General features: G+C 41.2%; 4 protein-coding genes across 5 annotated transcripts; 2 read left to right on the top strand and 2 right to left on the bottom strand.

Annotated features, from left to right (window-relative positions):
- Positions 1 to 743: 743 nt before the first annotated feature.
- cog7 (component of oligomeric golgi complex 7) lies at positions 744 to 11,087 on the bottom strand. Of its 2 annotated transcripts, XM_037754900.1 has the most exons (18): positions 10,819 to 11,087; positions 10,592 to 10,788; positions 8,680 to 8,828; positions 8,337 to 8,453; positions 7,921 to 8,089; positions 7,730 to 7,812; positions 7,486 to 7,608; positions 7,120 to 7,318; positions 6,900 to 7,027; positions 6,643 to 6,797; positions 6,383 to 6,499; positions 4,443 to 4,508; positions 4,092 to 4,278; positions 3,836 to 3,976; positions 3,593 to 3,676; positions 3,242 to 3,356; positions 1,854 to 1,997; positions 744 to 1,736 (listed from the first exon to the last, which is right to left on the bottom strand). In XM_037754900.1, the coding sequence occupies exons 2-18, from the start codon at positions 10,755 to 10,757 to the stop codon at positions 1,570 to 1,572; spliced, it is 2,310 nt and encodes a 769-aa protein (XP_037610828.1). In that variant the 5' UTR covers positions 10,758 to 10,788; positions 10,819 to 11,087; the 3' UTR covers positions 744 to 1,569. The 2 variants fall into 2 exon arrangements, with proteins under 2 accessions (XP_037610828.1, XP_037610827.1); XM_037754899.1 differs by having other exon boundaries at positions 10,592 to 11,087.
- Positions 11,088 to 14,993: 3,906 nt separating this feature from the next.
- On the top strand, positions 14,994 to 15,890 carry LOC119479838 (myeloid-associated differentiation marker-like protein 2). The gene has a single exon (XM_037755805.1). The coding sequence runs from the start codon at positions 14,994 to 14,996 to the stop codon at positions 15,888 to 15,890; it is 897 nt and encodes a 298-aa protein (XP_037611733.1).
- A 1,699-nt stretch (positions 15,891 to 17,589) lies between these two features.
- On the top strand, positions 17,590 to 18,432 carry LOC119479837 (myeloid-associated differentiation marker homolog). The gene has a single exon (XM_037755804.1). It carries the CDS (start codon positions 17,590 to 17,592, stop codon positions 18,430 to 18,432), a length of 843 nt encoding a protein of 280 aa, XP_037611732.1.
- A 394-nt stretch (positions 18,433 to 18,826) lies between these two features.
- Positions 18,827 to 23,796, bottom strand: LOC119479975 (putative protein MSS51 homolog, mitochondrial). The gene is made up of 6 exons (XM_037756016.1): positions 23,278 to 23,796; positions 21,899 to 22,051; positions 21,648 to 21,772; positions 20,415 to 20,978; positions 20,189 to 20,282; positions 18,827 to 19,437 (listed from the first exon to the last, which is right to left on the bottom strand). The coding sequence occupies exons 1-6, from the start codon at positions 23,292 to 23,294 to the stop codon at positions 19,233 to 19,235; spliced, it is 1,158 nt and encodes a 385-aa protein (XP_037611944.1). The 5' UTR covers positions 23,295 to 23,796; the 3' UTR covers positions 18,827 to 19,232.
- Between the last annotated feature and the right edge of the window lie 1,041 nt (positions 23,797 to 24,837).

The following is a 24,837-nucleotide window of genomic DNA, read 5'->3' as shown; positions in this document are numbered from 1 at the left end:
GTATTATGTGATTTTATGTATGATGTGGTATTTTGTATTTTTATTTTTTCTTAAAAGCCTAATCGGACAAATAAATAAATTTAAAGGTCGTATTGATAACATTTTTATAGACATATTTGACATTTGGTTCCCACTTCTAACAAGGCTTGTGAGCAAAGAGTAAAACGACGTTGGTATCACGTGGTATCTCTGGGTCGTCAGTCTGTGTGGAAAAAAACTGAGATGGATGGCAAGTGCCTGGCAACGACTTGTTGTGAAGTGAATGCAATGGAACGGGGGAGGCAGAATGTGACATCTAGTGGCTGAATGTTATCCATGTTATCAATAGCACCTTTAACATGTCAGAAAATAGTGAAAATGCCCTTCACCATTACCTACAGCCCAAGGTGACGTCTTCAAATTGTTTTAGTCCGGCAAAATCTAAAAATATTCAATCTTCACAGACAGAAAAGCAGCAACACTGGAAAAGCTGGAGCATCAGTCTAATCATTTTAGCGCTACTTCAAATATAAGATTTTAGGCATTTTAAACAAAATCTTAAAAGACCCACGGTGTCTTACCTTTGTGTTACAGTGAAGTCTTCTATTTTCTGCATGTATTCCCCCCAGACAGTTGACGGTGACAGACGTGCCAATTTTCATGACTTGAAGGTGCAAATACGTTTAACATCAGTAAAGAATAAAAAAAAGTGGCACATTGGACACACAGACAGTTGGACCAACGTGGGATTACAAAAGAAAGGATTTAGCAGAAAAGGCCATACATTTATTAAACTAGATTGATTACACAACAAACTCATTCAACCCTCCTATTTTATTTGATGGATAAAAATAGTTTGATCAAAAGTAACACAATAGGCTCCATTTTTTTTAGTGTTTATGTCAATGTATTATGTACAGATTTTTATGATACTGCATGGAAAAATATGGAAAAATATCCACATGGGAGACTATTCATATTACTTGTCCAGCCCCTACTACAACCGGAGAGAAAGAGAGAGCTCACCTTTCCCTTTACTGCTGAAGTCAACTGAATGTGAAGCTCCGTTAACAGAAAACAATACAGCTCATATCAGAAATATTACCTTAATATAATTTAATATCATAGAGGAGTTATATTAGTATGACAAATAATCAATCAACAAACAGTCATGTAGACTTCAAATTGCTCTCACACATCCCCTGATGAATTCCTTAGATGCTTTAGCAACGTAAAAAAAAAAAATGCAGAAATTAAAGATGTATAATCAAGACACTTCCACCTTTTGGCTTGTCTGAAGGCATTATAACCGTTGATCATTCAAAGTCACACTTTATTTCAACAATAATCAGTATAAAAAAAGTCTGAACCACCCTGATTTCAATCTTATAACATTCCCATAAATGCCATTTGGACAGGACTAGAATCCTAAAATGCTGCAGCCCCAAATGTGAGATTAAAGGGACTCAATGACAAGTAAACCAACTACTACTGATATCACATTCTTCTTCATTTTCCAAACATGCCTGCGAGTCCCCCAGTGTTGCTCTGAGAGCCGCTATACCTACAGTCCAATCCTCTCCCTCACTGTTAGTAGTCGATGCAGCGGACAGCGGCGATGGTGGAGGCCAGCCGGCGGGGCAGCAGCTTGGTGGTCTGTCTGTAGTCTTCTGGTTTGGCCCTCAGCAGGGTGACGATGTGCTGCAGGGCGCGGGACGGCTGCAGGCCCAGAGCGTCCATCACGTTGCTCAGATAGTCTGTGGAGGAGCAGGAACAGGATAAGTCATCGATACATCATCAATAACAACGTCATTGTTTTGCTTATAGCCATCATAAGGAATCGCTATCTGCGCGCGTCCGTCCGGTTACCGTACCGATATCCGTGGCCAGCTGTTTAGTGGAACGGGTGCTCAGTTGGGGAATGAGCATGATGGCGTCGCAGTAGGTCTGCATGGTTGCCCGAGCGATGGAGCCCAGCCAGTAGTCTGCGGTGTTGTCCAGCTCGGGAAGGTCATCGCCTGAGACAGAAGGAAGGTGATGTTTCATAAAGTGCACAAGGTGTAAAGGGAACAAGAGTCAGTGATGTTAATACTTTTTTTTAGACAGGTGGGGATTTAATATAGCTGGAGATGGAGGATAAAGGTCAACATTATGTGGGAAAGAAAAGGTTGTAGAAAAGTAGTGGAGTAGTCTTATGGCATTTGTGCTCTTTGGCTTCACGATAGATCAGTTGTCTTATTTAATACTGTAATGTTCGGTCACTTTTGTCATGTTACTCTGTATCTCTGGGCGTTTTCTTCTGCTTCAATCATTATTTGCTCTAAATACTCTACCAAAAAACTGAAAACTTTCTGTTTTAATGCTGCATCCTGCACTTGGGAGTGTATAGAAACGTTTAATAATAAACACAATAACAGATTTCTGCCTGACCCAACCACCCTTCCTATCAAATAATAATAACTGCATGCCAACCAAGCTAATAAGGATATGGGTCAGTGGTGTGTTATTTGGGTATCAAATTACAAATTGTTGTTTCCATTTTCCATTGCCATGATTGCAGTCCAAGAGGTTTGATTTTTACCTTTTAACTTGTCCATTTTCAAATATTTATATTAAAGCTAGAGTTGGTAATCTTTTTGAAAAACATTTTTGTTATATTGGTTGAAATTCTCATTACATCCTGACTGACAGACTGTCAGTGTTGCTGACTTGGCGACTTTCTCGCTAGATTTAGTGACTTTTGGAGCCAGAGCTGCTTGCTACCGTCTTTGGAAAAGAGTTGGCAACACATTGGCTCGGTTTTTCGGTACTCTTGCTAGTTTCTCAAGATTACCAACCCTAGCTTTAAGCAGGGACTGCCTTTAATTTAAAAACAAATTGAAACAGAACCACACATCACTGTGTAATGAAAAAGAAACACCTATATTCACAGAAATGATTTACATATTATGGGGATTTTGTTAAAAACTGCACTTGAGACTGAGGAATCAAAGTTAAATTTCTCTGTATAAATACATTTTTATAAAAGCAAATATATAATGTTATTCTATGACAATGAATTCATTGTGTTAAATGACTTTTTCTCACTTTGAATATTAAAGACCACAGTAAAAATCAATGGATAAAAAGAAAGTGAAGATGTTTTCAGACTTAAGATATACAGTATACAGGAAAGAAAGAAAGGATGCAGAAACAGGAGGAAAGGGAAGAGAGAAGGAATATCATTAGATTGAGGAGAGAATCAGGGTTGATGGCCAGAAACCTTGCTCTGGAGGGAAAGGCAGCTTCCCAGCATGCAGGGCCATCTCTAGCGCCGGGTCCTCCTGAGTCACAAACGGCTCCAAGTGGAGAGGCAGAGACATCAGGTACTGCCCTATCTGGAAGGGAAGGACAGAAATCTAGCTTGATGTATCCGCTGTCTGGGAGCTACAGTATAATATGTATTGTACTCGTTTTAGCTGTGATCATGTACAAAACGACTGCTAGTTTGACTTCGTCTTATGAAACAAGTCCTGTTGTTTTTTGTATTCATCTGCACTGCACATTTTAATTATGATTTAGGAATTGTTTTAATTGAATGTCATGACGTATATTGAAGCCAAACCTGACTAACATTTGTAATGTATTCTTGTGGAGACAGGCTGAAAGTAGGCAGGTCCTCTGTGTAGCGCTCTCCCAAACCAGGTTCCTCTTGTCTCTGAAACACAAACAGCACGAGGCGAGATTAAAATAGACACTCCAACACTCAAATGCGCGCACACACACACACACACACAAAGGAAGTCCAAAAGCTCTCAGCAATGCACTCAAATCAGACTTTCAAATCAAATTATGCAGTAACTTGACACTTAATCACCTCCATCTTGGATACGAGGCAGAGCTGGTGTTTGATTTGCAGGAAGACGGAGTCGAAAGCCAGCTGGTTGGCCTGCTGGTTGAGTCTGATCAGAGCTGCTCTGGGCTCTGTTAGCAGGCTGGAGTTACCGGTGCCCTTCTCCTGGAAAACAAAGGGATAAACAGCTGTAGAGGGTCCTTGATAAACAACCTGATAGAGTCGGTTCTCTTCACAGAACATCAACATCCTCATTCCGACACCATGCCCTGCTCCATACCTTCAGGGAGTAGAGGACTTCCATCAGGCTGTTGTATTCAGTCATATTTCCCCTCTGAAGGTAGTTGTATTCCTGCCACGGGTTCTTGGTGGCGCTCTTCCTCTCTGTGGAGCTGGCCTCCTGGATGCCTGCCAGGCTGCGTGGGCTGTACGATTCTGACAAGTACTTACCTGCCGTGCCCAGGATCCTACGGGAAGGATTGATTGTATTCAGAGAGCGCACGCAATTCCCTAAAATCTGACATTGTGCCTTGTTGACAGGGTGCCCCCATGAGTTATCTCCATGTCAAAGAGATGAATGATTTAGGGTGAAACAACTAGAACATTATGACAAATGCAGTATCTCTCTTACTTGTTTGACAGCTGCTGCTCAAAGGCTCCACACTGTCTGAGCAGTTCTCCACAAGTGGCGATAATCCTGTAAAACACAAAACCATATAAAACCGTTTAGACATCCATCCAATTCCAGCTCCTCCTCTGGGATCCCGCTGCGTTTCCAAGCCAGATAAGATATATAATCTTTCCAGTGTGTTCTGGGTCTACCCCGAGGTGTCCTACTAGTTGGATGTTCCCTGGAAAACCTCCAAAGGGGAGGAGGCATCCAGATCAGCCACCTCAACTGGCTTCTTTCAAAGCTCTAGTGGTCCTGGCCCAAACGAGCCCGAAAGGCCTCCTTCACAGCTAGTGTCCACCAGCAGGTTCTTAGGTTGCTGCCACAACAAGCACCGAAGACCTTCCAACAACAACTTCTAGTTTGCGTAAGAAATTCCTATACTAACGTGCTATTTAGTACGCTAAAACAGTATGCGTGATATTTTAGTATGTCCAAAACCTTAGTATGAAACCCATAGTCCGTGAATTGCATACTATTTCTGGTGAAATATTACAGTATGCAACGCTGGACAATACGGCCGCATAAATATCCCACAATGCAATGCAGTAATTACGAAAATGTTCATAACAGACGTTGGCGGACAGCTCTATAACATCACGTTTCAATTCAAGTATAAGATTTCACTTTGCTATAGGCGTAATAACGTTTTCAAATAAGTTCAAATTTTGTATTTCTCATTAATCATTGTTTGGTCACATGAGGTTGGCACTGGTTACCATGGTTACGCATCTCAAACTGGCAAGGAGGATCTCAGGAAGTGACGACGTAAGTTAGTTCAGTGCCTCCGAAAAGATACATACTACTGTTTATTCACACAAAAGCATGTTGAACACATATTGGGTATGGAGTAGCAGCCGCCTCCACAATAGAGGCTTTGAAAGTGGCCCACTCGTATTCTACGTTCCCAACCTCCACCTGGAATTCTCCCAGAGGTGGGACTTAAAGACCTCATGGACAGACGTTCCCAGGTCATCCTCTCTACACGTTTGGTCTTGGCAAGTCTTTCCAGTAGTTTCCCCCCGCCATCTGATCAAACTCACCACCAGGTGGTGATCAGTTTACAGCTCTGTTCCTCTGAGTGTTCAAGACACACAGCCACAGATCTGATTAGAAGACCACAAAGTTGTTTTCTGTGATCTGTACATCTACTTATTGGTTATTTAGATAAGGTTGTTTATGATGTTCATTTAGAGCTGAACTTTTACTATATGTATATATACATTAGAAATCAAAATATTTGTGTATTTTTACATTTGAAATATAACCACACAAATGTAGCGTATGAGACATAAAGGCTCTTGTCATTTTGTTTGAAGTTATTTGAAGTAATTGGTTGGGCTGTAGCCCTAGTCAATGTTTGTTCTTTATTGACTGAAGGCCTCTTCATTGTTTTTTCTCCCCCCTATGATGGAACATGATTGTCTAATCACTGTCAGCTGTGTGACTGGGGTGTGGCCTATATAACTAATCAGAGCCTGTGTCTTAATATTGTTGATCTAGAAGAACGTCTGAGGGCCGAAAACATCATCAGAATAAAAGAAATGCATATTGAGCCAGAGTGTGCAACATTTTTTTTCTACTTTCAAGTCTACTTTCGGTGATCAGCGCCTCATCACAACCCTTGGTGTGCCTTACTTTTTGAGTACTTTACAACCAAAAGCTCGATGAGCTTGTCTTTGGTCCACTGTGTTCTGGTTACTTACTTACTCACCCTATGCTCTAACGTGGTGTTTGTTTGAGGTCAATCCATGACTAGCACAGAAGTCCAATAACAAAGCACCACTCGGGTTTAGATCAGGCAGGCTGTTCCTCCCAATCCCCTTCCAGGTTTTCTCCATCGTCGCCCAAAAATCTGCATTCTAATAAAATTGTCTAAAATGTAAAAATAAAACATTAACCTGACAGAGTTCTGGAAGGCCGTCCAGTCCTCCTGGAAAACAGATGCACTCGGCGTATCCTCCAGTTTACACTTCTTCCTGATTGACTGCAGTGTTGTGGAGAAGTCCGACACATACCTAGAACAAGCACGATGTTAAAGCTGGCTACAGAGATCAAATAAAAAAAAGGTCAACATATACTTAAAAAAATAGGTAAATTATTTCTATCAATAAAGCATAGTAAGTGGCGTATGACTGTTGTGACAATAAAGGATATTTACTTGGTGAAGAGAGCTTTGAGGGCTTTGAGGAGGCCACACACGGCCAGTCCGTCAGTCAGTTTGACGCAGCGGTCCACGGCAGCGCCGGCCAGGCCAAACAACTTGCCAACAGAGTGGCTCAACTCTTCCACACAATCAATGACCTCTCCGTGTTCCTAAAGGGAGGAGAGAATATGGAGTGAGTGAAACAAGGGGCGACACAAACAGAGAAAAAACTGAAAATAGTGTATGTGTGTATGTGTGCAATGGTGTCTAACCAAAGGTACAGCACTGATCTGGATGAGGAGGTGAGCTTCCTCCAGATCTCCGTACTGTAGCTGATAAGGTTTGTAGGGGTCATACAGCGCGCACACCAGCTCGTTCACCTTCAGCAGATTATTCTCACCTGGAGAGGAAACACAACAGACAGAACATTAGGACTTAAGTACTCCACCCACATCTGAAGTATCTACAGTCGTGTCTCGTCTGTGCACGGACCCAGATGCGGCAGCATGGCGGCCTCCAGGCTGTGTCCGAAGGTGGACGTGGTGTTGTGGAGTTCGAGCAGCGTGTCGAGGCGCTGCTCCTGGGCTGCCCGCTCCACGGCTGAGCTCAAGCACACGGGGATGGATGGGACCATGGCGCCCAGAGTTTGGATCAGCAACACGGTCACCACCTCGTATGGGTTCTTGAACACCTGTTTCAGTACAAGTGCAAACAATTAAAAAAGGAGCATTCTGACTCACTGTATTTATCTACTGCAAAGAACATACTACCCATCATTTGGTGTCTCCTACTGATCACTATCCAGCTCTTTCAAATAGTGTGTTAAGTGTCTTTCTTGGTACTACAGGAGTGTCTCACCTGGCTGCTCCACTGGAGTTGAGAGTGCCACGAGGAGAGCAAGGTGTCGTAGAATTCAGAAAGCTGCTGATTCAGACTGAGCTCACTCTGAGAGAGATCCTGCCACATGCTCACCAACTGGCCCTGGAGATGTCAAAACAGACATTTCATTTAAAAAAAAAAAAAATGGAGGTAAAACATACGAGAATCTGACTTTGTGACGGCTTATTTATCAATTAATTATTAAGGTAAGGGAGAGGCTTACCTTGTGACACTTGTAGTAGTAGGCAAGGAGCTGTGGCATTCTGTCTATCTCTGTGAAGACTTTGACAAACAGCTTGGCTTGGTCTGCAGAGAAAACACAGGGAAACATATTCTTAGTTTTACACTGAAAGTCAGTGAAAAAAAAAGAAATTGAAGTTGGAATAAATATGAGAAATAAAAAGAACTTCTCACCCATAGACATGGAATTAAAGGTTGCTACTATTTGAGGGCTGGCCAGGGCCTCCAGTCTGTTCTTCAGAGCCTCCAGGTGGACACACTTTTCAGAGTAGTCTGGTGTGTCCACCAGCATGGCCAGGCTGTTCTGCATGCTGGTCAGCTTGGAGGAAATCACTGCAAAGTCCTGGAAGAGAAGTAATATCTTAATTATTATATTATCAGTTGTTAGTTGCTAAATATGCTGTTACTTTTTCAGAAATATTAATATTTCAAAGCCCTTTTTTGGTATGCAGAGTCCTAATACTGTACATTAAAAGGTTAAATTCCATTCCAACAGTCTGGTCTATATGGAAGTGGGCCAGGATGAGTAGCAAAGGTTCATGACAAAACCATAACAAGTGAAGTCCTGTGGTAACGTCTTGCACTTATACCTGTGTTTTGAAGGTCTCCTCAATGTCTGCACTCAGTGTGCTCCATTTGTCTGCCTCCTGCAGAGCTTCAGCTGCCAACTGCATGCGGCTCTTCACTTGATCTATCTCCACCAGGACCTGGTGAGTAGGAACCACACAATATAAAAGCCGAAATATCCTTAGAGCACCGTGCACATTTTATGCCACTGTCGGGCTTTGACTATTACAGAGCTTATTATCTTAGAAATTACTTCAATGACATAACATCGGGTTAACACTTTAAGAGTCTATGTTGATTTGTATGTAGCACGCATATGCTGTTTACAGTATGTAGTAATGACATAGTGATTGAACTTGTGCACACCTGCATAGACTGCACAGTGTCTTGCTCAAACTTCTTGATGTCCTCTTTGACGAGAACCATTTGCTCCTTGAGGAAGAAGGCTTCCTGTTTCAAAGCCTCCACGTCTCGCAGCACTCTGGGCATATTTTGGAGGGCCTGGTTACTGCTCTCTGCACACGGAAACACAGCAGTCTTTCAGTTAATGAAGGTCACAACAGGAAGAAATGATTACCAGCAGCCAGTACATGCAGTTCTCTTTGGTATGAGTTTCAACAGTAGTAAAAAAACAAAGATCAACCTTAACCAAACACCGATTTATTGCTCAGCCTTGTACAGATTAGTGTGATTTTGCACAATGCTCTCTACATCTGAGATTTTTCACTGTCACTATGTTTCAAGTAAAGGCTGAACAGCTTTCCACTTATTAGTCAACATACAACCAGTTGCCCATTTACTAGGTACACCTAGTTAAAACTAATGCAGTTTAATATGACAGTCCTGCAATATATCCTGCCTTCATGAATGTTATAATGTTTTGTTTCTGTTGAAACTGTTTTCGAGAGATGTTGATTCAACTCGACAGGTTGCACACGTTGCTGTGGGATGGCGTTCCATTCCTCAACCAGGATTCGTTGCAGGTCAGCCAGCGTGGTTGTGTTGGTCACTCTAACACGTACAAGCTGATCCCACACGTGTTGAATTGGGTTGAGGTGTGGACTCTTGGCAGGCCGTTCCATTCTCTCTACTCCCACATTGTGGAGGTAGACTGTGATAACCCTGGCTCTGTGGGGGCGAGCGTTGTCATCTTGGAGGATGAAGTTAGGTCCCAGATTGTGGAGATATGGGATCGCCACTGGCTGCAGAATCTCATCCCGATATCTCACTGCATTGAGATGGCCTTCAATGATGACAAGCCTTGTTTTGCCAGTGACATCATTGAGTGACCAACACAACCACACTGGCTGACCTGCAATGAATCCTGGTTGAGGAATGGAACGGCCTGCCAAGAGTCCACACCTCAACCCAATTCAACACTTGTGGGATCAGCTTGGGCGTGCTGTACATGTTAGAGTGACCAACACAACCACGCTGGCTGACCTGCAACCAATCCTGGTTGAGGAATGGAACGCCATCCCACAGCAACGTGTGACCAGGTTGGTGACCAGCATGAGGAGGAGGTGCCAGGCTGTTGTGGCTGCGTATGGATCTTCCACCCGCTACTGAGGCTCCTGACGGTGTATTAAATGAATAAAGTGTAAAATAGCCAATATGTCTTGTTTGTTCCTTGTTACTGAAAGAGAGTTCAATCATCCTCATCATGTGGGGTTGCATGTGGCTCAGAGGGTAGAGCAGGTTGTCCACCAATCGGAAGGTCGGTGGTTCTATCCCCGGCTGCTCCGGGTCACATGTCGATGTGTCCTTGAGCAAGACACTTAACCCCAAATTGCTCCCGGAGGCATAGCCATCGGTGTGTGAATGAGTATTTAGATTAAATCCTGATGGGCAAAGTTGGCACCTTAGTAGCCTCTGCCATCAGTGTATGAATGTGTGTGTGAATGGGTGAATGCTGACATGTAGTGTAAAGCGCTTTTAGTGGTCGGAAGACTAGAAAAGCGCTTTACAAGTCCAAGTCCATTTACCATTTACCATCCAATCCACCAAACAACTTAAAATAAGAGTCAACACCAACAGGAGAATACACTGTTTACCAATGGCAGAGCATTTTGGCAAATTGTTTCTTTGGCTCTCCCCACATAATCAGCTGTGCTGCTCATCCCACAAATGCATGATCCTCACAAGTTGGACATCATTGTGAAGGTAAATAAACAGGCTTTCCAACAATGTATAATACAATGCCAATCAGCATTGGAACAACAGAGAAATAATCCACCAAACACAGATTTCCAAACTTTTTTTCCCCCACTTTCCTCACCCTCTATTGAGTTGTTGACTTCCTGGATGAAGAGCTGCAGCTTCATCACCAGAGTGGCGGCGTGTGTGTCCGCCTTGCCCGGCGCGTCCTTCTGCACCACCTTGAAGGCTCCGTTCACCCAGTCCTTCACATCGAAATCATCATCCAGGAACTTAGAGAAATCCATTGTGTTGTTCTTCACCTCTTGAAGCAGAAGCAGCTGGGCGGTGTGTTGACTCAGCCCGTCCTGTGGTGCAGTGCAGGCTGCGTGTCATCGACCCATCGCTAACAGCGGCTTCGACACGAATATAAAATAGATAGCCCACGAGAATGAGATTATCATGACAACTAGGTAGAGTTCCAGCAAGGCGACAGCTTCCTCCAGAGTTGTTTTGTAAATGTCTACGGCTTTAAGAGGAGAAAAGTAAAGACATGTTCTTCTAAATGTGTTTAGCTAACGGCTGGCAGCTACTGACACTTGACAACAACGTCCGCTTTGTGCTTTCTATTTACCTTCCGACTAGAAACAAGCGACCTCTTCTTCTTCTTTGGTGTTTATTGGCTTATAGGTGCATTACCGCCACCTACTGGACTGGAGTGTGGAGCAGTAGATTGGCAGGAAACAAATAAAATAATAATAATAATAAAATAAATAAATAAAAAACTAAAACAATAAAATAAAATAAAATTAATAATTATTAATAATAATAACAATAATAATTATACTAATAATATTTTATTTTTTTATTTAAAGGGACTATTTGTAAGATTCAGAAATGCTGCTTAAAGTGGCAGTAGGCAACAATATTTTGGCATAATTTGGCAAAAATTCCATAATAACCTTTCAGCATATTGTAATTCAAGTGATCTGAGAGAAAACTACACCTCTGCACCTCCTCATGGCTCTGTTTACAGGCTTTAGAAAATCTTGCCCGTGACGGCAGACTTTGACCAATCACAGGGCATTTCAGAGAGAGCGTTCCTATTGGCTGTTCCACAAAAGGAGATGCGCGTTCACGTCTGGTCTCTGCAGATAGTGAAAGCCTCGGTCAATGGCGGAACAACCTACTGGAAAGCTTGCTATTCCAGCATTGGCAGCAACTGCCTACACCTCAAAACAACCCAAAAAAAGAAAGACAGACTTTCAAAAAGACAGTCCAAACTGTTGATGTCGTTAGAAGGTAATGTGTAGCTCGCTGCGGTAGCCTCCTCAGATGTAGCGAGCACGTATGAAGCGCGTGCATATGCCCGTTCTCGTGTGGGGGGAGGGGCTTCGGACAGAGAGGGGAGAGCGGAGAGAGGAGAGAGAGGAGAGAGCAGCTCGAGGGGATGCAGGATTTTGCGTTTTCCGGATTTCTACGCACTGCAGCTTTAACAGCGACACCGGGGGCCTTGAAATCAACAAAAGTCAGCGTCGAGCTCGCGCTTGCTCGCTCTAAATAGACATGAACGAGCAACGCTCAAAACAGTGAGGCGACACACGTCAGCTAAAACCACAATATCACTCTATATTTCAGCTGCTTGGCAGTAATGTTATCAGACCAGACGAAGGTCTCTCCATGAAACAATGCTGATCCTAGTGTTGGCTTTTCCTGCTCAGCGCAGGTTTCAGCAGCGGGGCTCCTCAACGAGTTACATTATCGCCTCCCGACCGCAGCCGGCAGCCGAAGACACCGGCACCCGGTCGGTAACGAGACGATAACGTAACTCGTTGAGGAGCCCCGTCACTTCACAAGACACGGAAAACCTCTGCTGGTCTGGGGGAGCTGCAGCATTTATTTCTGCACAAACGTCCACTCTACATTCACTAGATATTCTCAGAGCTAAACTAACTCTTCTGCAGTGTGGAGTGAGCGCGCGTTCACGTCTAGAGGTGGAGCGAGACAGCGAGGACATGCGCGCTGTCTGAGTGAAGGTAAGCAGGCAGCGGAGACGAGGCTCCGGCCACACGCGAGTGCGCATATGCGAACGTGCATATGTGCCGACCCGCTACATTTATACGCTTAAAAAGTTACAAACAGTCCCTTTAACCTTTATTTAACCAGGTTAGTCCCATTGAGATTAAGAACCCCTTTTCCAAGGGAGACCTGGCCAAGACGGTCAGCAGCAAGAACACAAAGTTGCAGACACAGACATAAATAAAGATAAAATACAATTCACAAACACTAAAAGCACTACAATTTGCATTACAAGAGAACTATCTAAAGACAAATGGGGGGACAAAAAGGAACTTTTCTGGGAAACAGCTGTACAACAAGGGGGCTAAAAACATTGGCATGCCATAGAGTCTGCTTCTAAAGCCTTCATTTGAGATTTAAACATGTTTAATGATACCAGCTCCTTGATTTTTAGGTCATTTTGGAGCAAATTCCAGGCTGAGGGTGCAGAATATGCAAAAGTCCTTTCACCAATTTTTGTCCGAGCTTTTGGGACAGAGAGCACAAAGAGGTCCTGTGAACGCAGTGAATACTGTCCACAATTTTTTTGTGTAATAAAAACACTTAAGTACTGTGGGAGCAGACCCAGAATCACCTTATACGTATATAAGGATGTACCAATGGGAGAGCCTACGGGTTGCCAGTGCAGGCCATCCAACCCGAGAGTACAATTCACAGTGGTGAGTCAGAGCTTTACAATTTGTGATGAACCTTAAGGATGCATGGTAAGCTACATCAAGCATATGAAGGCACTGAGCAGAGGCGTGCATGTACAAATTAAATTCTCTCCATTATTCCTGTTGCCCTTAAGTAATTAATTAGAAGATTGTGTACTTTCTTAGATGAATAAAATATAACAAAATAATGTAAATAAACATTTCGTCAACAAAATTGGACATTTTTATGTTTTTTTAAATGAAGACGTATCATATTTGGTTAAAAAAGAGGAGAACAGACCAAACTTTTTTAATCTATATAGAAAAAATGGATACCACTGACATTGAAGTTTTAAACTGCTGACCTCATATTACATATAATTCACAACTTATACTTCGATGTTTTTTTGGTTTGTTTTTATTATGATTTATTATGATTATTTTTAATTTACTTATCTTTTTGTGTTTTTGGTCCTTTCCTTTTTCTTTTTTTGTATATATTTCTATCGGATTTAATTCATTTATATGTATAAATGTAATTGTTTATGAAATTAATTCTGCTTATTTAAAGGTGCAGTAATATTGTTATAGGGATGGGGGGGGGGGGGGTATAATTTGTTTATACAATTATTTCTGTGATTTATTGGATTTTGTACAGAATACCAATAAAAAGACTTTGAACCAAAAAAAAAGAGGAGAACAGACCAAACATATTGGGGTTAGCTTGAAGCAGTGTCACAAAAAAGTACATCCGTGCAGAAATGTGATTCTGTGTTGGCATTTGCAGGTCTGCAGCATGAAATGTATGGACTCTGCTTCCCTCTTGAGGCAAACAATCATATAAACCAGTCTTGATACATAGCTAATGGAGCTCAAAATGACTGCTTTTATTTATTATGACTATAATCTGCTGCTGCAACAATAAAAACAGCATTGGTGAGTAATAGGATAGCAGAGAAATTGAATATTATTGTCATTGCACAAAGCACAACAAAAGTAAGTAGCAATCCTAACGGTGCATACACAATTTACACATATATCAAACAGTAATGAAAATAAAGAAGAATAAATATATATATATATATATTATAATAGAAAAATATGTATTTGCTGTGACCTATAAAAACAGTAAGATATTGCACCTTTGCTGAGTTGTATTGGCTCTATACAAGTAATAAATAATTACGGGAATAAATATGTACAAAGGAATAAACCAAAGTGCAGATGAAATGTAAAAAAAAAAAATGCAGTGTACAGTAATTCTCAATGTGCCGCAAGATAGTTTGTTCCTCACTTTAAAGTTTTGGCAACAAGTACTGTACTATTAAACAGAATGTAGTAAGTAGGGGAAATAGTTTATTGTGGAGATTTTGCATAGTGTCGGGATACCTTAGGAAAAAGGAGCACATGATTTGAGTTTGAAATGTTAATAATGCTGCTCAGGATCAACAGGAAGTCATATTTCAGTATAGTTAACCAACACACAATAGTGTATATTTATGTATTTGTAAAATGGACACACAGCAGAGGTCACTCAGGGAGCCATTAAAAGATCTGCTTTTGCTGTAACCATGCCTCACTGATGCCTAGGTTACTTTCACGTCCTAGGCACAACCAGGGATCTCATTTGGGTTATTTTATATCAGCTGCAGCAGACATTTAATCACTACGCACTGTCAGTTTCGTGAACAATATGCAAACCAGAAAGATAGTAAAGGACTATGTGGGAAGTGGAACTGGAAGGCACTAAAGCGACGGGAAACACACCTCGACCAGCTATCTGTGAGGACATAGAAGGCATTTCAACTGCTCTCCAGCTCATTTAAAGACATGGGAATAATTGGTGATATTAAGGACACTTTGTCCCAGGCGGTGTTTTCTCCTTCTACTCTGTTATCTGGCCGAGGCGGCCTGCACATGGCTCAGATGCTCCTGTGTGTGGTCACCTTTGTCCTGGGTGCCTTGAGAGGAGGGAGCAGCCATACCTACTGGATCTACGCCATGTTCACCTGGGCCTTCTGCCCCATCATGACCCTCGTCATCACCATCATTGAGCTGTTCAAGCTCGATATCGTACTCAACTTGTTTTGCATGGACTGGCCTGACTTCGCCACAGGGATGGCCATGTCCTCCACGCTCATGACCGTGTCTGTCGCCATCATCTACGTCAACTTCTACGCCTGCCTGAAATGCCTGTACGGCTGGATAGTGAGTATATTTGCTATCTTGTGTGGCTTTCTCTACACACTTGAAGTGGTGAAGGACAAATGCCTGGACGGGAAGAAAGGGAGCTACCTGGCTGCTCTGCCTGGATTCTGGAAGGTCATGGAGGCCTTTGTGAGCTGCATGATTTTTGTATCACTGACTGGTTACAGAGACAAGCCAGCTCTGATCATGTGCGTCATAGCGTACATCATTCCTTTCCCTATCCTCCCTCTAATCATAGCCACCAACATCCTGAAGAAACTGAGGATGTGTTTGCCCTTTAACCTGGACAGGTTTGTGTTTATATTTCTGGTGATCTCCGTCGTGCTGTATATATTTGCTGCTATCATGTGGCCCATTTTTATGTTCAGAAACAACCCTCGACCCAGTCCCTGTCCACCCAGCTACTGTATCTGGGCCATTCAGTTCATGGTTGCATTTCTGACTTATGTGAATCTCATTCTTTTCACAGTGGACCTCGTTTTTAGCCTGCTTGGTATCTGTGGCTTTAAACGCACTTAGTGGTGACTTTCCTATCATCTTTTTTAAAGTGTGTGCAAGTTAAGTTGTCTAGCTAATTAGAGGTTTCTAGTTTAATGGAGACATATGTTCATTTTCAGGTTCATACTTGTATTTTGGGTTTCTACTGGAACAGGTTTGCATGCTTTGATGTAAAAAAAAACACATTATCTTTGTCTGTTTATAGCACTTATGTCTTATTTGTATCTCATTAAATCAGTCGTACACACAGTACTGTCTAACTTCTATCTGTGGACATGTTGCTACAATGTTTGTATGCACAAAATACCCGTGTAATGCATTATCAACTGTTTTTTGCTAACCATAGCTAATGATTAATCTGGCTGGAGCAAACCACATTAAGTTCTCCGAGTTCCCGAGTTAAATGGAACACAGCATGACATAGGAAGGGGAGCCATATCTGAATGGCTTGTTGAATCACATTTTCTAATCTAGATAGCCCACAAAACACTGACTGGGTTGTCTTATTTCACAGTTTGTGGGTTGGTAGGCACTCCAGATACCCAAATGTATATGCAGACACACGCACTGCAAAAGTGAGTTTTTCATATGTCTTATGCTTTTAAAGCCTTGTTTCAAGTTGGCGAACAGTGCCATTTCTGCCATTTCACAATTGCAATTTCAGTCAAAATAATTGCAATTAGATATTTTTTCAAAATCGTGCAGCCCTACTTTCAACATCCATTTCTGATCACACTCAAAAAACCTAATATGTCATTTGCATTTTTGAAACCACAAATTTCATCATTAATCTGTTGGGTATTTTATTTACCAGTTTATTTATGATTCAATGTGAAGTTTAATGTATGATGTGTATTTAAACCTAAAATTACAATTCAGCTATATATGGTTTTTTTACTGCCAGTTTTCATATTGCCTAATACGCTGCTTTGAAATATGAACTGTATATGGCACTGCCAATGAATATTTAAAGGTGTAAGATGTGTTGCATTAAGTCTGTTTGAAAATGAAATCACACATGAATGAACACACCTGTGTTTCTCGGGATCTGTCAGCAACAGACAGACAAGGGCCAGAATACCAAAATGGGAATAAATTGACGCTCTGATAAAAAAGACATATCTGTGACCTCATTTTTTGCAATACTAGATGAAGAGGCTGAAAATGACACAAGAAATATGTTTTTATGTGAAAGAGACAGATTGTCAGTTTGCAATTGAAGGTAAAGCTAAAAATAACAACACATCTTAATCTGGTTAAGGTAATAATAAATCAATTAATTAAGTATAAGATCCTTAGAAGACAAAGGTAACAGAGTTACGAGGATGTTCATTCTAACACATGAGGGAGTTTGCCTGCTGGGTAAATGACTGAATAAGCAAAATTAGACATGAATTGCAGAAAAACTCCATAGATGGTGCATCTGTCAGCATCGGTCGAGAGTTGAGAGTGCAAAAGCAGTCTCCTTCCACTTCAGACATTCATCGATCACACACCAGCACACTGAGCAATTCATAAATCAGGAAATTTGAATAAAAGGAAATGAGTATATGATGCCTGCCTGTAAGGTCATATAAGACGTGGCTCTACAGTATGAGAATTGAACAGCAGTAGAACAAGGATTGGACCTGAAGTCAAGTACATCTGACAGAGTGCTGGTAGACTTTTGCATCCTATACTTTTTGCCTTCAAGATCTGGAGTTCCTATAATTTGAGCATCATGTGTGGCCCGTTCAAGGGCTGTCAGGGCATTTTGCGCCTCCTGGAAATAATCTTCAGCGCTTTATCCTTCATCATCGTCCTCTTTAGAGGCAGGATGGTGAGTCCGTGGGGTGTCTGGTGTGAGTTTGTGTGGGTTTTCTGCATCATTGTGCCCGTAGTGCTGAGCGTGGTTGAGCACAAAATGTGGCACATCCTCCTGGTCGCCTTCCTCCCCAACTGGGCTGACCTGACCTGCGGGCTGACCTCCCTGTGCGCCATGATGATCACCTCTGCCACGGTCATCTTTGCGGCCGTTTTCGTCTGCCTCTCCTGCATCGGCAACATCCTGTGTTTCATCTTCTCTCTGGTTGCCACCCTTTTCTTCCTGATTGACCTTGCAATGCAAAAAATGAAGTTTCCGATAGGCTACCTGTCCAGCCTGAGAGGAGGACTCCGCACAGCAGAGGCCTTTACAGCGTGTATTATTCTCTCCGCTGCCGCTGACCACTTTGTTAACGGTGAATTGGCCTTTCGCCCTCTCGGGATGATATGCAGCATCGTTTTGTTCGCCGTTTGCCTCCTGGTCACCGTGGTCATCATGGTTCTCCACCTGCTCAAGCTGCTGCAGTGTCTGCTCTCATTCGGGCTGAGTACGATGGAGCTGGTGTTTAACATCGTGGCGGTGCTGTTGTACCTGCTCGCCGTCATTCTCTGGTCCGTTTTCGGTTACAAACGCCACAATTACAATCCTTACATCTGTCAGAAGTGTTCCTTCGTAGACATGAATACTGTTACCATTGGAGCCATCGTCAATATTGTCTTTTACATCGTGGACCTGGTTTTATCTGTCAAATCTTGCTAGAAATGTACACATGATGACATGGATTTAGAGATGGAGATTTGCTTGTGTATAATTTCTTCAGATGTTAATTTTTCTAATGAGGAAAAATATGTATTGGTAGCTATTTATATGTACTGTATGTTGCCTAAACTCATGTGAAATATTAGTCTTAGTTTTTTAAACTTATTATCTTATTTTCAAAATATATCATAAATCCTGCATTGCAGTATATAAGTGTTCAGCTGGTGACAATATGATATTAAAAAGGTTGTTTTGGCGATGTCATATTGTTTGGCGTATAATTCTCATACCTAATTAACAGATAAATGTTTTATTTTTGAGTATTTCTTGTCAAATTAAAATGACTAGAGGTATACACTGTAAGAAATGGATTTAAAATTAGAAGAAGCAAAGCTGTGTTAAACCAGAGTGGATAATGCAGTCTCCCTCGTATTTAATAATTCAACCATTTCATTTAATATAAGTAGACATTTGACTGCTTCTGCAAAGTTTTATTGCCTCTCTGATAACACAACAATAGTTCAGAGACAGAATATTAAAATCTCACAACTCTGCAGTTGCAAGATGAAGATGAGATAGTGAATGCAAATGTCATAGCACTCTCATAGCTGTCACCAAAGTAACGTTTCAACAATAATATGTATTCACACACCATTTTATAAAACATTATTACATGATTTAATTGTAAGAATAAATAGGCATATACAGACAATACTTCATAGTCCAAAAATATCAGAGTTCCAGTTGTGAGACAGCAGTTTGTGTGTGTGTGTTAAGCACTTAGCTCCTTCAGGCCTCCTTCAGGCCTCCTCTGGGTCCTCAAGCTCCGCCGTCTCCAGCAGACCCTGGAAACAGAAGTAGTGGGAGTTGCAGTAGTCGGGAGGCTTGTTGGGAGAGGAGCCAACCACTTCTGGTTTCAGGGACGCGAAGGGGCTGGCTCCGCTTCCCTTCATGTCCATCTCCAGCTCCAACAGGATCTGCAGGGAGTAGGTCATCTCCGTCTCACTGCGGGCGGAGGACGAGAAGCATCAGCAGCCATTAAACATTATATACGACGTTATGGATGAATTCATATGGATGATATGAGAGCAGGGAGACTGTGGTTGACTTTGGAGACAGCACATTTAGTCATAGTCATAGTCAAGTCAGCACACTGACACACTGACAGCTGTTGTTGCCTGTTGGGCTGCAGTTTGCCATGTTATGATTTGAGCATACTTTTTATGCTAAATGCAGTACCTGTGAGGGTTTCTGGACAATATTTGTCATTGTTTTGTGTTGTTAATTGATTTCTAATAATTAATAAATACATACATTTGCATAAAGCGAACTTATTTGCCCAAGTTAAAGTAGCTATACCATGCTATAAAAATACTCCCAAATGTACTTTAAGTATTAAAAGTAAAAGTACTCATCATGCAGACTGGCTCCTGTCAGTGTTATATTGTTATAGGCTATTACTGGATCAATATTATCACTACTTTATATACTTATGGGTAGTTTCATCTATTACAATGCTTTATTTTGTAGCCTGATGATACGTTGTTTATGCAAAATCTTAATCTTGTTGTAAAATAAATGTGGTGAAGTAGATGTATGAAGTAGCATTAAATGGAAATATTCAAGTAAAGTAAAAGTACATTTCAAATTGTACTGAAGCAAAGTATTTGAGTAAATGTACTTGGGTACTTTCAAATATTGCAATTCTGTGAAGTATTCCACAATATGTGTGTGGCTGTTTTCCTGTAACACTCACTTGAGAGCAGTGAAAAGGGAAGGAATCTCATAATCTCTGAGGAGCAGCAGTGTTGGAAGCCAACCCTCCTCCAGACCCTGACTGGCGTCAAATCCTTCACACAGAAAGGAAAACAAATGAAAAAGAGTTCAGAGTAGCTAGCGGTTTACTGTCAAACACACTCAAAATCAGATTTCACAGTTTAAAAATGTTATATTTTTGTGTAATGGGAGAATGATGTTCTCACCAGGGTGAAATCCAACCACCAGGTCTGGTTTGGCTGCTTCCTCTGTCTCCACCAGCTCCTCCCAGAACTGGTGGTAGAGGCCCTTGTAGGCGCTGACGTAGACCCTCTGCCTGGGTCCGGCCCCGCTGAGAGGAGGTCTCACGATGGGGCCGTTCACCACCTCCGGTCCCACCAGGACTATCCCGATACCCTGGTGTTCAGGGAACATGTTGTTCAGCTCGTCATAGTCGGTCAGTCTGGCTCCCAGTGTCTCACTTTGGCCCGCTCCCACCACGTGAACGGTGAGAGGTTTGGAGTGAGGGTTGAGGCCGTACAGCCTCATCGCCAAGGCGATGGTCATTGGCCTGGAGAAGAACTCGCTGCAGACCCTCCACAGCGACTGCCTCAGGTCCTCGTCGTCAGGCTGAGATCTACCAGCGTTGGTCCACAATTCTTTCATGTTCGCTCCGTTTAAAATGGGATTGAGGCGAGCTGTGAGATCTCCCTGCATCCCAAGCCAGTCATCCCAGCCTTTAACCTCTGAGTGGGGCTTTGACCATTTCTCTGTAGGGAATGGAAGGCATCCTGAAGATAGAGAAAAAAGAATGATATTAGTTTAGTAGTTTAAAGGTCCCATATCGTGCTCATTTTAAGGTTCTTACTTGTATTTTGTGTTTCTATTAGAACATGTTTACATGCTGTAATGTTAAAAAAAAAAATTATTTTCCTCATACTGCCTACCTGAATATACCTGTAAGTACTCTCTGTCAGAAATGCTCCGTTTTAGTGCATTTAAACTGAACTGCAACAGAATTGCGTTGCCTGGCAACAGTTTGGGTCCATGTTTACTTCCTGTCAGCTGATGTCATTAACATACACTGCAACCAGGAAATAAACTGGGACACATTTAGAATGTTTACATTTAAAACTGTGTAATGGTCTAAATATTGTATATTTATGACATCACAAATGGACAGAAATCCTAACGGCTTTTTTCAAACGCACAATTGCTGAATACGGGCTGTGTGTATTTCTCTGTATATCAAGCGCTTCGATATTTTCACAGTATTTATATAGCACTTAAATCTGCTTTATAATATAAAAGACATGAAACTCTTACTTTTTACAATACGGGACCTTTAATAGATGTAGTTCATGAGTTTTGGTAACTATCATCTCTTGCATACTCGTACCTTGGAAGAAGACTGATAGTATTTTTCTGCTTTTGTGGACTGTCTTTCATACATGTTTTACCTTTGAATAAAAGCCATTCCACAACTCTGTCAATGGCAGCCAGACGCAGCTGTGAGCAGAACTTCTTGTGTTTGGGCCAGTCCTCCTTCTGACAGTCTTTACAGCAGTAGTAAACATTTAGACATCTGTGCAAAGACGGGAGAAAAGAGAGAGATCTTTGATTGTGATTGTTAAATGACTCACTTTGATGAAGGAATATCTCGGCTGCACAGGCCTGCGGGGGGATATCTTGTTATTTTGGGTTTTTTTACCTGGCACAACGCTTCAGGCTCTGTGGGTTTGAAAGTTGATTCGGCTGCTTCTCGCAACAGGCACAGATTTTAAAAGATTCCTCCATCTTCTCAAACATCTCTTTTGGAGACTGGAAGGCCATGGCTTTACCCCCCTTGGTCTCCAGACCAGCTCTGGAGAGACACATAGAAGAAGAACAGAATACAATACAATTATTGACCAGTTACTCATTAGTAATTAACAGTTAGGTTATAAACACCACAAGTTAATATACTGTAACTATGGCTGTCACAATATCAGATTTTCACTACAAGATCATCTTGGCCAAAATAATTCACGTTAACGATATTATCGCGATATCTATAGAAAATTTGAAGAAAAAAAATGGTATCAGTCAAATTCATCTTTATTATTATTTATTGTGCTTTTGGTCTCTTTTTTTGCAAATGAATTACACTCAAAATACGAGTGTAGGGAGGTGTAGAGAGATTCTGTAACCATAACTGTATATATAAAATGATTTAAGAGGTGTTGGATTATTTATACAATATTATTATATGTGTATTATTAACATGATATCAATATTTAATTTTTTAAATATCAAGGTTATTGTCAGTGTATCGTGGCACCCCTACCTGTAACGTCCCTTACCAAAATGACGTTTATTTAAATGTGCTATTAGTATAATTCTTCTGAACTTAAAATAAGAGAGTATACTTTCAGTTTACTTTTTATGTACTTATCAGTAATATACTTAACAAAAGTATACTTAAGCATACTTGGCTCACTGACAAGTATACTTAAAAGTCTAAGTATACTTGGCTTATACTGACAAGTGTACAGAAAAGTCTAAGTATACTTGGCTTATAGGCCTACTTACTTAATCTTTTGATCAAGATACATAGCAAAAGGAACAAGTCTTTTTATGTAATACATGAATCATTGACTAAGTAAGTTTACAAAGTATACTTTCATGAACTAAAAAGCAGAGACACGTCATTTTTTGCAAGTCCAAGTCAAGTTTCAAGTCAATTTTAGACAACGACATATAGCTTGTCTATTTCCATGTCATAGCAGGGTAACCAACCACAGGTGTGATTGATCAAATTAATTATGGTCCCATTCCATTTAGTGTCAGAGCCATCCCAGTGAGCCAGCATGCACACTACCAGAGCCCTGGCACACCTTAACGGAACAGGGTCATCATTAATGTTATTAATTACACCTATGTTCAAACCCTGCAGTGACAATGTGAAAATGGCAGCTGTGAAAAGCGCCTACATTTTCTATTATTAGCCTGGAACATTTGCTCCTGTATGAAGAGTGTATAGTGACTACATACATGCACAGATTCATAATGAGTTAACATATGAAACATGTTGCCTGAAGCTACCCTTACCTCTTAGTTTCCGTCATTTGTAAATGAGTCTCTCTTGCTGTTTCTTCTTCTTCTGCTGCTGTGGTTTGTTATGTGAGCGGCCTGCTGGTTCTGGTTGGGGGGCTGCTAGAGCCACATATATATAACACCTGTTCTCTCCCTTCTAGAAACATCTGACAGCTCCAGATCCTTCCTGACTGGCCATATGACAACATTCACATCTCTGCATAGTTTTCATGGCAAGAAAACACCACTAACCACTCCATTACTGTTGGATAATATCCCAACACAGAATTATTTTTAATCAAAATATATAACTTAAGTCATTTTTATGCTAACTCACCATGATAAAGCCCACTTAAAAAGCCCCACTATTACAACTACACTATTCCACTTTCATCCACTAGAGGACAGAGTCACACTGTAAACAGACTGCAAGACATTTCCCCTCCTTATGAAGCAAATAAAAGAAACACAACGGTGTAGTGGTATTAACTAGTCAATCGATTAAAATATTTAATCGTGATTAATCGCATAATTGTCCATGATTAATCACAATTAATTGCAAGTTAATTGCACATTTTTTTTATCTGCTCAAAATGCACCTTAAAGGGACATTTGTTAAGTATTTAATACTCTTATCAACATGGGAGTGGGCAAATATGCTTGCTTTATACAAATAGATGTATATTTTTATTATTGGAAATCAATTAACAACACAAAACAATGACAACTATGGTCAGAAACCCTCACAGGTACTGCATTTAGCATAAAAAAATATGCTAAAATCATAACAAACTGCAGTCCAACAGGCAACAACAGCTGTCAGTGTGTCAGTGTGCTGACTTGACTATGACTTGCCCTAAACTGCATGTGATTATCATAAAGTGGGCATGTCTGTAAAGGGGAGACTCGTGGGTACCCATAGAACCCATTTTCATTCACATATCTTGAGGTCAGAGGTCAAGGGACCCCTTTGAAAATGGCCATGACAGTTTTTCCTACACCAAAATTTAGTGCAAGTTTGGAGCGTTATTGAGCCTCCTTCGCGACAAGCTACTATGACGTGGTTGCTACCGATGGTTTTCTAGTTTTGTATGATGCCAGTACCTTCACTCTAGCTTTAAAACTGAGCCCGCTACAACCTCCGAAAGATCAATTGCGTTAATGCGTTAAATAAATTAGCGGGGTTAAAATAAAATGTGTGTTAATGCGTTGTTATCGTGTTAACTTTGACAGCCCTAGTGTGAACACATTGATATCAGTGTCATGATTGAGCATTATTAGATATTTTTCACACATTAATCCAACAAGCAGCAGAGCAATTCCTTTACAGATAGCAGTTTCTACATATAAAGAGTATTCTAATGTGCCTTGACTACTGCTAAATTGTAGGAAAATCAATATGGATGTATATCAACAAGGAAAGAGGGCCCATAAACCATTATCTTGAAAGTGGGTAGGCATGAAGTGGCATTTTGAAAGCTGCAGCAGAGGCAGAATCCTGTGATATGTCCATGCCTCAAAATATATTGCAATCCCTTATAACAGGCCTGCAATAGGTGAAGCAAATAATGTTCA

This window comes from Sebastes umbrosus, chromosome 20, assembly GCF_015220745.1.
Source record: "Sebastes umbrosus isolate fSebUmb1 chromosome 20, fSebUmb1.pri, whole genome shotgun sequence".
NCBI classification, from domain to species: Eukaryota; Metazoa; Chordata; class Actinopteri; order Perciformes; family Sebastidae; genus Sebastes; species Sebastes umbrosus.
The sequence above is the reverse complement of the archived record's forward strand: the minus strand, read 5'-3'. Positions and strand labels throughout refer to the sequence as shown.